Genomic DNA, 11,080 nt, shown 5'->3' on the forward strand with positions numbered 1-11,080 from the left:
AGGGGAATGGGGCTCTGCCGAAAACCCAGGAGTTCAGGGATCTAACCCCACCCCTTGGGGATTCCCTGCCGGTCCAGTGGTTAGGACTCCGCGCTTGCACTGCCGGGGCCTGGGTTTGAACCCTGGTCGGGGAGCTAAGATCCCACAAGCCATGTGGCACAGCCAAAAAATTAAAAAAAAAAAAAAAACCCACTCCCCCACCCCACCGACGAGGACTAGGTGGTCAGTCAAAGAGCTGCACAAGCATCTCCTGGGATTGTGACTCAGTTTGTTCTCTATTCCCACCTTGGCCCTGGGGTCCAGGACTCTTGGGACCCTATTTCCATTGCAGAGGCTCCGTTAGAGAGCACCTTACACCTCGAGGAGTTTAAGGATCTGACAGAGGAGAGGCAAGGTGAAACAGAAACGGGATGGGAGAGGAAGGGAGCAGGCAGGAGGCACTGCCCTCCAGAAGGGCCTTGAGTCTCCACTGGAGCCCAGTGGTGTCCATGGCCCACACTGAATTTCAACACAAAATCATCTGCTCAAATAGATTTTCCTTTTCTTTCTCAGTCATTTTCTTTTTCTGGTTCTTACTCTCCACCCCCAGTCCCCAACCTCCCAGTTCTGAGGGAAAGGCCACAGACAGATGAAGCAGCCCTGGCCGCCTCCTGTCGGCACCCCCAGCCCAGCCCCACATCTCCGGGGAGGGGGTCCAGTCTAGCCAGAGAGGACCGGGTCTAGAGGGCCAAGCTGCCTGGACGGAGGGGCTTTCCTCCTTCCCAGGGTTCCCCTCCCATACCCAGCTCCCTTAGAAGCATCTGCAGCCTCACTTAGCCAGGGTCCCCTGGGCCTTGCTCCTCTGGGCTGGTTCTCCCAGGACAAGAACAGGCTTTCAGGCTCGGGGAGGGAGTCAGGCCCCCTTCCCCCCCCAGTCATCACCACAAAGCAAAGTCCAGGGAAGGAGGGGGAGTGGACAGGGCTGGGTTGGGGGTGCAGGTTGGAGAGCCAGGTCCTTGCTAGTAAATCAAAGTTGGTTTCCCAGATGGAGCTGCAGCCGCTTTGATTTCTCAAGTTGCCCCCCTCCCCCTCTACCTCCTCTCACCCCCAGCTCCGGGGTTTCAATTCCTCCCTGAAAAGCAGTGGGGCCTCCTTTCAAACCAGCCCAGCTCCTCCAACTCCCAACAACAGCTTAAGTTACAGGAAAGAGAAAGGGGAGGGGGTGAGGTGGCCCAGCCTGGAGGAAAAGGAGAGAAATTCTGGGAGAAGGGAAGGGGACAAGGGAGAGTGGAAAGAAAAAAGGAAGAAAGAAAGAGGGGGAAAAAAGGGCAAGTTAGGAGATGGGGTGCAGCCCCAGGAAAGGAAGTGTGTGTTCTCCTGGAGCAGGAGGGGAGCCCCAACCCAGAAGCAAACTTGTCTTGGCTCTCCTTCCCTAGTGAGCACCCCCATACCCATCCCCCCGAGGACCCCTCCACATCTACAAGTCTACGGTTCAGGCTCCCCCATTCCTCTCCTCTTGGCATTAGGTTCTAGAAGTTTCCAAGAGACAAACTATCTGACTCATTCATTCCCAGGGATGCTTATTTCCTGGGCCAAGAAGGCAATCACCCCCAAGAACCTCACTAACCAAACTCAGCACTGATTTTTTCAGCGTTGTTTTCCCCAGTCTGCTCTGAGAAGCCCACACCTTGCTTTTGCTCAGCCTAGGCCTGGGCTAATTAAAATGCTTAATTAATAGATCATCTGTTATATCTGTTTAATCCTTTTGTGGCCCATTTTGCCATCCAGAGACCTTGGGAAAGGGTGCTGGAGGGATCAAGGGGATAACGGTTGTACTCTGCCAATGCCCCACCCCCTCTGTCCCCAGAACTTGGGGCGGAGGAGGGTGAAGTGCAGTGAATGGGACTTACAAGTTGGGGCTCCAGGAGTCCTAGACTTCCTGATTATTCTGTGCCTGAAGGGCTGGTTTCCTGAGAACTAAATGGAGGATGGAGTTCAGGGAGAGGGAATTTGGTATCTCACCTGAAGGTGGATTCCAGGCTCCGGAAGAGAGGAGGAAAAGGAAGCTTCTCGAAGAGCAGAGGGATACCTTGTGGGTTGGGAATGGGGGTAACCAACTAGAGTCTCTGAACACTCAAACCTGTTTTCCACCTAGTGTCCAGAACCTACCCCATTGAGAGGAGAGTATTTTTGCTCAGACAGTCAAACCTTTGAGGATTCAAAGTATCGGAAATCACATTCTCATCTTCAGTCCTCCCCTTCCTGAACGGATACACACACCCCTGCCCTTTAGGGTGGAGGGACCTCAGTGCTTCTGGAGGGAAAGAATACTGACCCGGGATTGAGGAAACAAAGAGGGGACCTGTAACTGCTAGGGAGGATGATTTCTCTGGAAGGAAGGGGTTTTAATGCGAAAGAAGCAAGGAGACAGGGACACATGCAATTACCAGGACTCTTCTTTGCAAAATGAAACGTCAGAGGGAATTCCCTGGCAGTCTAGTGGTTAGGATGCTGAGGGCCCTGGTTCAATCCCTGTTTGGGGAACTAAGATCCCACAAGCCGTGCGGTACCGTAAGAGTGGGGAGTGCTGGGTAGAGACCCCCAGGTTTCCTTAGCTGGGAGAAGTTCCCTGTGCTCTCAGAGCATACCTGTGGTGTGTTGGCTGTTGTTGACTGGCTATAACACACAAGCCTTTCACCTTGTCCAGGTGGCACCCAGCAAGGACTGTTGCGATGATCCCAATGTATTATTTTCACAGCCCCCTACATCTGGCCCAAAGGTAAAATCCATAGACTTTTAAAAAATTAATTAATTTGGCTGCATTGGGTCTTAGTTGTGGCACGTGGGATCTTCTTTGCGGCTCTTGGGCTTCTCTTAGTTGCTGCGTCTGGGCTTTCTAGTTCTCGTGCGCATTTGGTTGCCCTGGGCATGTGGGATCTTAGTTCCCCTACCGGGGATCGACCCCACGGCCCCTGCATTGGAAGATGGATTCTTAACCACTGGACCACCAGGGAAGTCCCGATAGATGTTTTTATGATCCCCTCATGCAAATGAGGCAGCTGAAGCTAAGGGAGGAAAATGACTTGCCTGAGGCCACTCAATAGGCGTAGGTGGAGCGAAGGCTGCAGCCCCAAGGCATTCTGAGCCCCAGACCAGGTTTCCTTCCTCTCCACCAGCTATTTGCTCTACTCTCTGGTAGGGTTGAGACTTCTGCTCCAACAAACCATCCCACGGAATGGAGTGGGTGGCATTTTTAAAAAATATGTTTATTTATTTATTTGGTTGCACCGGATCTTAGTTGCCGCAAACGGGATCTTCGTTGCCGCATTGGCATGCGGGATCTAGTTGCCTGACCAGGGATCCATCCGCCTGCATTGGGAGTGTGGATCCTTAGCCAGTGGACCACCAGGGAAGTCCCTGGGTGGCATCTTTACAGTGGGCACTCAACAGTTATCCCAGATACCAGATTTGTAAGCCAAGAGATAATTGACAGTAGTGTCCCAGGATTGGGGCAGAAGTGGCAGTGCACTGGGCACTGGGAACACCTGGGTTCCCAGCCAATAGCAGAAGCCCCAGACCAACCGGAAATACTCCTCAGGAAGGAACAGCAGCCAGGTTCTCCGCAGACCGTCACCCGCTAGACTGTAAGCTCCCTGAAGCTGCAGCCTAGGTCTCTGCAGACTTTGTCTGCTTTGCATATAGTAGATGTTCAATAATTTGTTGGATTAAAACAATAGCTATTATTTACCAAGCTTTTAGCCTAGCATCAGGTCAAGCGAGTGCCATAATCTATCTCATTTAATTCTCACAACTGAGACAAGGTAAATAAAAATTCTGACTTGAGACTCTCAAGATCCAGGAAAAACAAGTCTGGGACATTCTTCTGTTGGCTAGAATCTTTCCTGGCCCTACCGCTCCTTCTCAGTGTCCCTCCTCCACAGCTCATGGCCCTTAAATATTGACATCCCCAAAACTTTAGTCTTCTCACCCAATCCCCTTTCCTAGGTGATCTCAGCCAATCTCATGACTTCAACCACAGGCTAAAGGTACCAGATCTAAATCTACCCAGAGCTCCTTCCTGGTCCTGTGTTAGAATAGCTAACTGTTTTCTGGACATCTTCTCTTGGACATACTATAGGCTTGACCTGGCTTGACTGTGCTCATTATCCGCCTGTCCCTGCATTTCCTAGCCTGGTTAATGACATCAGGGCATCTAGATCAGAAACCTTGGTTGGCCTCCTCCCTTACTCTCTCTTCTCTACACTGCCTTGGCTCAGTTCACGCCCTCAGCATGGTCTTGCAATCTATTCCTAACTGGTATCTCTGACTCAGCTGACTCAAGTCGTGCTCCTCCTAACTGTCCAAATGCACCATCTAAAACTTAAGTGTGGAGACTTCCCTGGCAGTCCAGTGGTTAAGACTCTGCATTTCCAATGCAGGGGGCACGGGTTCGATCCCTGCTCGAGGAACTAAGATCCCACATGCCGTCCCACATGCCTCATGGCACGACCAAAAATTTAAAAATGAAAAATAAAAAAATATAAAAGTTAAGTGTGACCATTTCACTTCCCTAAACGCTCCAGTGCATCTCCACCTCCAGGAGTCCAGATTATGTGCACAGTATCTCAGGTCCCTACTTATTTAAAACCTCCTCTGCCGGGACTTCACTGGTGGTCCAGTGGTTAAGAACCGCCTTCCAATGTGGGGGACGCGGGTTCGATCCCTGGTCGGGGAACTAAGATCCCACATGCTGCGGGGCAACTAAGCCCAAGCACCACAACTTCTGAGCCCACACGCTCTGGAGCCCGCACGCCACAGCTATAGAGAAGCCTGTGCGCTGCAGCGAAGAGCCCTCACACTGCAACAAAGATCCTGCGTGCCGCAACTAAGACCTGACACAGCCAAATAAATAAATAATCAATTAATTAATTAAAATAATAATAATAAAAATAAAACCTCCTCTGCCATCACTCTCCCAGATGTTCACGGGGCTCTAACAGGACCAAAGTGCTTGTATACTTGTGCCCCCTGCCCCTTCCATCCATTTCAGTGCTACACCCTTGCACATGGTGTTCCCTCTGTCTGGAAAACCTATCCCTGCCTTGAGATTATAAGTTCATATTTTTTTAAAATTAATTAATTAATTAGTTAATTTTTAGCTTCATTGGGTCTTCGTTGTGGTGCACGGTCTTTCTCTAGTTGCGGCGAGTGGGGGCTGCTCTTCGTGGCGGTGCGCAGGCTTCTCATTGCGGTGGCTTCTCTTGTTGCAGAGCACGGGCTCTAGGCGCGCAGGCTTCAGTAGTTGTGGCTCGCGGGCTTAGTTGCTCCGTGGCATGTGGGATCTTCCCAGACCAGGGCTCGAACCTGTGTCCCCTGCATTGGCAGGCGGATTCTTAACCACTGCACCACCAGGGAAAGCCCCTAAGTTCATATTTGTATACCTAGCACCTTACACATGGTCTGCAAGGCCCTGCAGGTGTCACACTTGGTGGCCTCTCTTTACCTCATCCTATTTTACTGCTCAGTCCAACCTCAGAGGCCTCCTCTGCCCGCTCCAACTCAGTCAAATTCCCTCCCCAAGTGTGCTTTCATAGCACCATGGACTTTCCCTTCGTAGCACTCAATCCTGTGGCAATTTTACATCCATTAAAGTGACTATGTGATGACTGTGAATCTCTCCCACTAGAATATAAGCTCCACAGGAATAGGGGTTGGGTCTGATGGTCAATATATATTTGTTAAGTGCGTAAAAGCACACAATTTTTATAGACATTAGGGGCTGTGTGGTGTAGGAGACAGAACACAGCTTTAAGATTCAAGCAGGCCTGGGTTTAAATCTCAGCTCTGCCATTTACTACGTGACCTTGAGAAAGTTGCCAAATCTCATCAAGGTCAGATTCTTCATCCATAAACACAATGCAATACCTACTTTGTAGGCATACACATAATGTATGCGCAGTGCTTAGTAAGTGCTCGATAAACCGTAGTAATTACAATTACTAGGTATCCATTTCAGGTAAAAATGCTAGATAAATGTAAGATCTTCATAGAATCACTTTTCTTCTGGGATACCGTAAACTCTTAAAGGGCAGGGACGCTGCCATTTTTCTCTGTCTTGCCCACAGCACATACCACAGTGGTCTAAAATCAGAAAACTCAATAAAAATGTGTTGCAGAATGAAAGGTTGACTGAGTGAATGAAAGGATGTCTTTTATTTCTGTTTTCCAGCTTCAGCTCCCCCTTTGCCTTGGGGGTGGCTGGGGAAGGGATAGCCGTCACTCAAGCCTGGCCCTAGGGTAGGAAAACAGGTTTGTCATGGAAGGAAATTGAAGATGCTGCATTTCTATTGGAGATTTACTCTCAATTTCCTATCAGACTGTGAGAGCTTCCTGAGTGGAGTGGAGGAACCTGTCTTACTCATTTTTTGTTTTCACCGCTCAGCTCAGAGGCTTGGTACCAGCTCTAGAGATGTCCTGGAGGTAGAGTAGGAGGGGAGATTTGAAGAAGCAGCACCTTGGGCTTAGTTTGGGTCCCACAGAGCAGGACAGCACAATTTTCCCATCCCTAGACTGCTCTGGGGTGAAGGTGGACTTGTGGGTGGAATGGAATGGAAATAAAATGGAGAGCTAAGGCATAGCCCCCTGATTTTGAAGGGAATCTTTCTGCCTAAAGTAGTGAAAAGTCGACCTCTCCAGGAAATGATAAGGAGAATTTTCATGTTGTAAAGAACCTGAAAATCTGTATTTCATTCAATCAAGAAAAAAAAAAAAATTGAATCCTATCAAACCTGGATCCATTGTTTTTACCTATGACTTAGAATTTTCTTTCCTTCTTCCTATTCTCTTCTTCTTTTTTTCTCTTAGGTTTCTCTTTTTGTTGTTGTTTGGTTTTTTGTTTTGTTTTTAAAGCAGTCCTTTTCTAGATTGGATCAGGAAACAGCTCGCCAGGCTGGGAGGATTTGGCCCATACAGAGACGCAAAGGGGTTTTCTAAACTCAATTTTCTTTCTTCTTTTTAAGTGTCCCCCCTTCCCTCTGAGAGACAATAAAAATAATTGATCCATCATCCAGTACCAGGCCCAGGAGATTTACATGCAAATTCCCACTCCCCTCCCCAGAACCCCCTCTCAAACTTAAAATCCAAGAAGGGGGAAAACAGAAGAAAACCTTTCTAAGCTAGCCGGAACCCTGCTGGCCACCGTCATCCACCCCCAGCCAGGTAAGTGTGGGTGTGTGTGTGTGGGGGGGTTAATCCACACAACCGCCCAGCCTCCTCCCTCGCCACACACACCACCCGTTTCTGGTGTGGAATCACTTAAGATTTGGGTAAAACTCCCCTCTCTCCTAGGAGACCAAATCTGGAAGCTTTTAGGGGGCGGGGGCAGAGGTGGAGAGAGAGGAGGAAAATTCCCCCAAACGTCCTAAAAGAGTCATCTCTTCAACTCAGAACTGCTCGTCATCCCCCACCCCCCACCATTAACCTCCGATTAAGACCTCCTCGTTATGGCAACTAAACTTTACTTTGCATAATTAAGATTTGCCTCGGAAGAAAGGGGAGGGAGAAGCCGCAGCTCTAGGCCATTCTCCTTCACCTCACCCCCTCCCACCCCCGCTCCAACCCTCCAGCTCAGGGCCCCTGAGTTCCTGAGTTTTCTCACTTTGAGGTGCCACCGAACACAAAGAACCATAATGGGCTCCTTTGTGCTCGCTACGGGGCAATTACGCCCCGGAGTCCAGGCCCCTTTAAGAGCCTCTTAAAGAGACAGGCTCTCGTTTTTCAGAGGGTTATTTAAGGGTGTATGCAGGGGGAGGAGCGAGGCAAACTCCTAGGGGTCTACATATAGGGCGACAGGAAATTTTGTCTGGATTCCATGGGAAGGGGCTGAGAGAAAAGTCTTTGTAAACTGATAGTTTAAAAAAAGTCTCTCCCTTAAACAATTTTTTCTCAAACTTAATATTTTTTTTACTTGATCTGAAAAATTGGACTGGAATAGGTGGGGTTCGAGGAGCAGGGGCGGAGGCAAAGATTTAAAGAGGCCCTACCCCGGAGAGCGCCGTGGCCCCCCGGAAGAAGAGTGATCCAGGGTTGAGTGACTCGGGTCCGCCGCAGTTCGGGGAACGTGTGTCTCCGGATCTCGCCGCCGCGACTCCAGAGAAATCCCGTGCTGGGCAAAAAGCCCTTAATATAATAATAGCTTGTCTCTTTAAAAAGCAAAAGGAGGTGGGGGGGAAAGTTTTGTTGGCATCTGGTTTCTGATCTCATTATGTTGTGGTTGACCAATCCAGCCCTCGGGGCTGATCCTCGGGTTTAAATCTCATTGGCCGAGAGAACATTTTGGGATGGTGCTTAGAGCTCGACGGGGCGGTTTCAAGGATCCCTTTTTTGGGGGGCTGAGGAGAGGGCGGGGCCGCCGGCGGGGGCCCCCTTGAAACCGACTAATTGGGATCGGAGAGGCCGAGGTGAGGGCTGGAGGAAGGCACAAAGGAGTCGCTGGGCGGAGAAGGGAGGGGAGAGGCGAGAGGAGGAGGACGAGGAGGAGAGAGGGCAAGCAGCGCGCGGTGTCTCCGGCGGCTCAGTCCGACCTCGGCGAGCCAGCGGGCGGGTGCGCCGCCCCCCTCCCCCGCCCGGCCTCCCCAACTCGGCAGCCGCGAGCAAAGTTTGCAAAGAGACGCGGGAGGCGGCGGCCGCGGCGAGGCGGCGGCGGGGAAGGCGCGCGGTCTCGGGGCTGGGGGCGGGGGCGGGGGGGCGTCCGGGAGCCGGGTGGGGGGCGGCGGCCAGCATGCAGCCCCGCAGCGCCCTGCCCCGTCTGCTGCTGCCGCTGCTGCTGCTGCCCGCTGCGGGGCCGGCCCAGTTCCACGGGGAGAAGGGCATCTCCATCCCGGACCACGGCTTCTGCCAGCCTATCTCCATCCCGTTGTGCACGGACATCGCCTACAACCAGACCATCATGCCCAACCTTCTGGGCCATACGAACCAGGAGGACGCAGGACTGGAGGTGCACCAGTTCTACCCATTGGTGAAGGTGCAGTGCTCGCCCGAACTGCGCTTCTTCCTGTGCTCCATGTATGCACCCGTGTGCACTGTGCTGGAGCAGGCCATCCCGCCGTGCCGCTCGATCTGCGAGCGCGCGCGCCAGGGCTGCGAGGCGCTCATGAACAAGTTCGGTTTCCAGTGGCCGGAGCGCCTTCGCTGCGAGCACTTCCCCCGCCACGGCGCGGAGCAGATCTGCGTGGGCCAGAACCACTCGGAGGACGGCGCGCCCGCGTTGCTCACCACCGCGCCGCCGCCGGGCCTGCAGCCGGGTGCGGGGGGCACCCCGGGCGGCCCGGGTGGCGGCGGCTCGCCCCCGCGCTATGCCACGCTGGAGCACCCGTTCCACTGTCCGCGCGTCCTCAAGGTGCCGTCCTATCTCAGCTACAAGTTTCTGGGCGAGCGCGACTGCGCGGCTCCGTGCGAGCCGGCGCGACCCGACGGCTCCATGTTCTTCTCCCAGGAAGAGACGCGCTTTGCGCGACTCTGGATCCTCACCTGGTCCGTGTTGTGCTGTGCCTCCACCTTTTTCACCGTCACCACGTACCTGGTGGACATGCAGCGCTTCCGCTACCCGGAGCGGCCCATCATCTTTCTGTCAGGCTGCTACACTATGGTGTCGGTGGCCTACATCGCGGGCTTCGTGCTCCAGGAGCGCGTGGTGTGTAACGAGCGCTTCTCCGAGGACGGCTACCGTACGGTGGTGCAGGGCACCAAGAAGGAGGGCTGCACCATCCTCTTCATGATGCTCTACTTCTTCAGCATGGCCAGTTCCATCTGGTGGGTCATCCTGTCGCTCACCTGGTTCCTGGCGGCGGGCATGAAGTGGGGCCACGAGGCCATCGAGGCCAACTCGCAGTACTTCCACCTGGCCGCGTGGGCCGTGCCCGCCGTCAAGACCATCACAATCCTGGCCATGGGCCAGATTGACGGCGACCTGCTGAGCGGCGTGTGCTTCGTGGGCCTCAACAGCCTGGACCCGCTGCGGGGCTTCGTGCTGGCGCCGCTCTTCGTGTACCTGTTCATAGGCACGTCCTTCCTCCTGGCCGGTTTCGTGTCACTCTTCCGCATCCGTACCATCATGAAGCACGACGGCACCAAGACGGAGAAGCTGGAGCGGCTCATGGTGCGCATCGGCGTCTTCTCGGTGCTGTACACGGTGCCCGCCACCATCGTCATCGCCTGCTATTTCTACGAGCAGGCCTTCCGAGAGCACTGGGAGCGCTCGTGGGTGAGCCAGCACTGCAAGAGCCTGGCCATCCCGTGCCCGGCGCACTACACGCCGCGCATGTCACCCGACTTCACCGTCTACATGATCAAATACCTCATGACGCTCATCGTGGGCATCACGTCGGGCTTCTGGATCTGGTCCGGCAAGACGCTGCACTCGTGGAGGAAGTTCTACACCCGTCTCACCAACAGCCGGCACGGCGAGACCACCGTGTGAGCCGGAGCTCCGGCGCCGCGTCCCCAGCCGGGCCGGCACCTCGCGCTCCGCCCCCAGGGAGGGGGGGTGGGCTCCTACAGACTCCTTATTTTATTTTTTTAAATAAAGAACAATCGAAACCATTTCTTTTTTAGGTCGCTTTTTAAAGAGAACTCTGCCCAACACCCCCACCAGGTTTGTAATTAAAACTGTAAATAGTTTTTGTAAATTTAATTATATATTTTCTATTTAAAAGAAAAAAGGAAAAAAAAAAGGGGGGGGGAGCAGTGAGGGGCGCCAGGCCTGAGGAATGGGGAAGAGGGGGAGTTGGGGGGGGTTCTCCTTTCTTCAGTCCCCTTTCAAACACCACCCCCTACTTCGGTTCCAGTATTCTGGTGCTTTGACAGGGCTGGGCCTGCTGGAAGAGGCTATGAGTAGTTTGGGAGTTACTTTCAGGTTCTAAAGCCAAATTTGTGAGCCTTCTCACTGACGCTGGGTCTGTGGAAGCAGTGGATACTTTTGATCAAGACTTGGATTCGTTTTGATTTCCCTTTCCCCCTTTCTCACTTGTCCTGTCTCCTTCACTCGATCTTTGGAAACTTCCCAGAGGAGATGAAGACGTGGAAAAAAAAAAAAAAAAAAACA

General features: G+C 52.8%; 1 protein-coding gene across 1 annotated transcript; it reads left to right on the forward strand.

The window, feature by feature from the left end:
- Window positions 1-8,741: 8,741 nt before the first annotated feature.
- On the forward strand, window positions 8,742-10,690 carry FZD2 (frizzled class receptor 2). The gene has a single exon (XM_036835459.1). It carries the CDS (start codon window positions 8,759-8,761, stop codon window positions 10,454-10,456), a length of 1,698 nt encoding a protein of 565 aa, XP_036691354.1. The 5' UTR covers window positions 8,742-8,758; the 3' UTR covers window positions 10,457-10,690.
- The last annotated feature ends 390 nt before the right edge of the window (window positions 10,691-11,080 follow it).

This window comes from Balaenoptera musculus, chromosome 20 (assembly GCF_009873245.2).
Source record: "Balaenoptera musculus isolate JJ_BM4_2016_0621 chromosome 20, mBalMus1.pri.v3, whole genome shotgun sequence".
Classification (NCBI taxonomy): domain Eukaryota; kingdom Metazoa; phylum Chordata; class Mammalia; order Artiodactyla; family Balaenopteridae; genus Balaenoptera; species Balaenoptera musculus.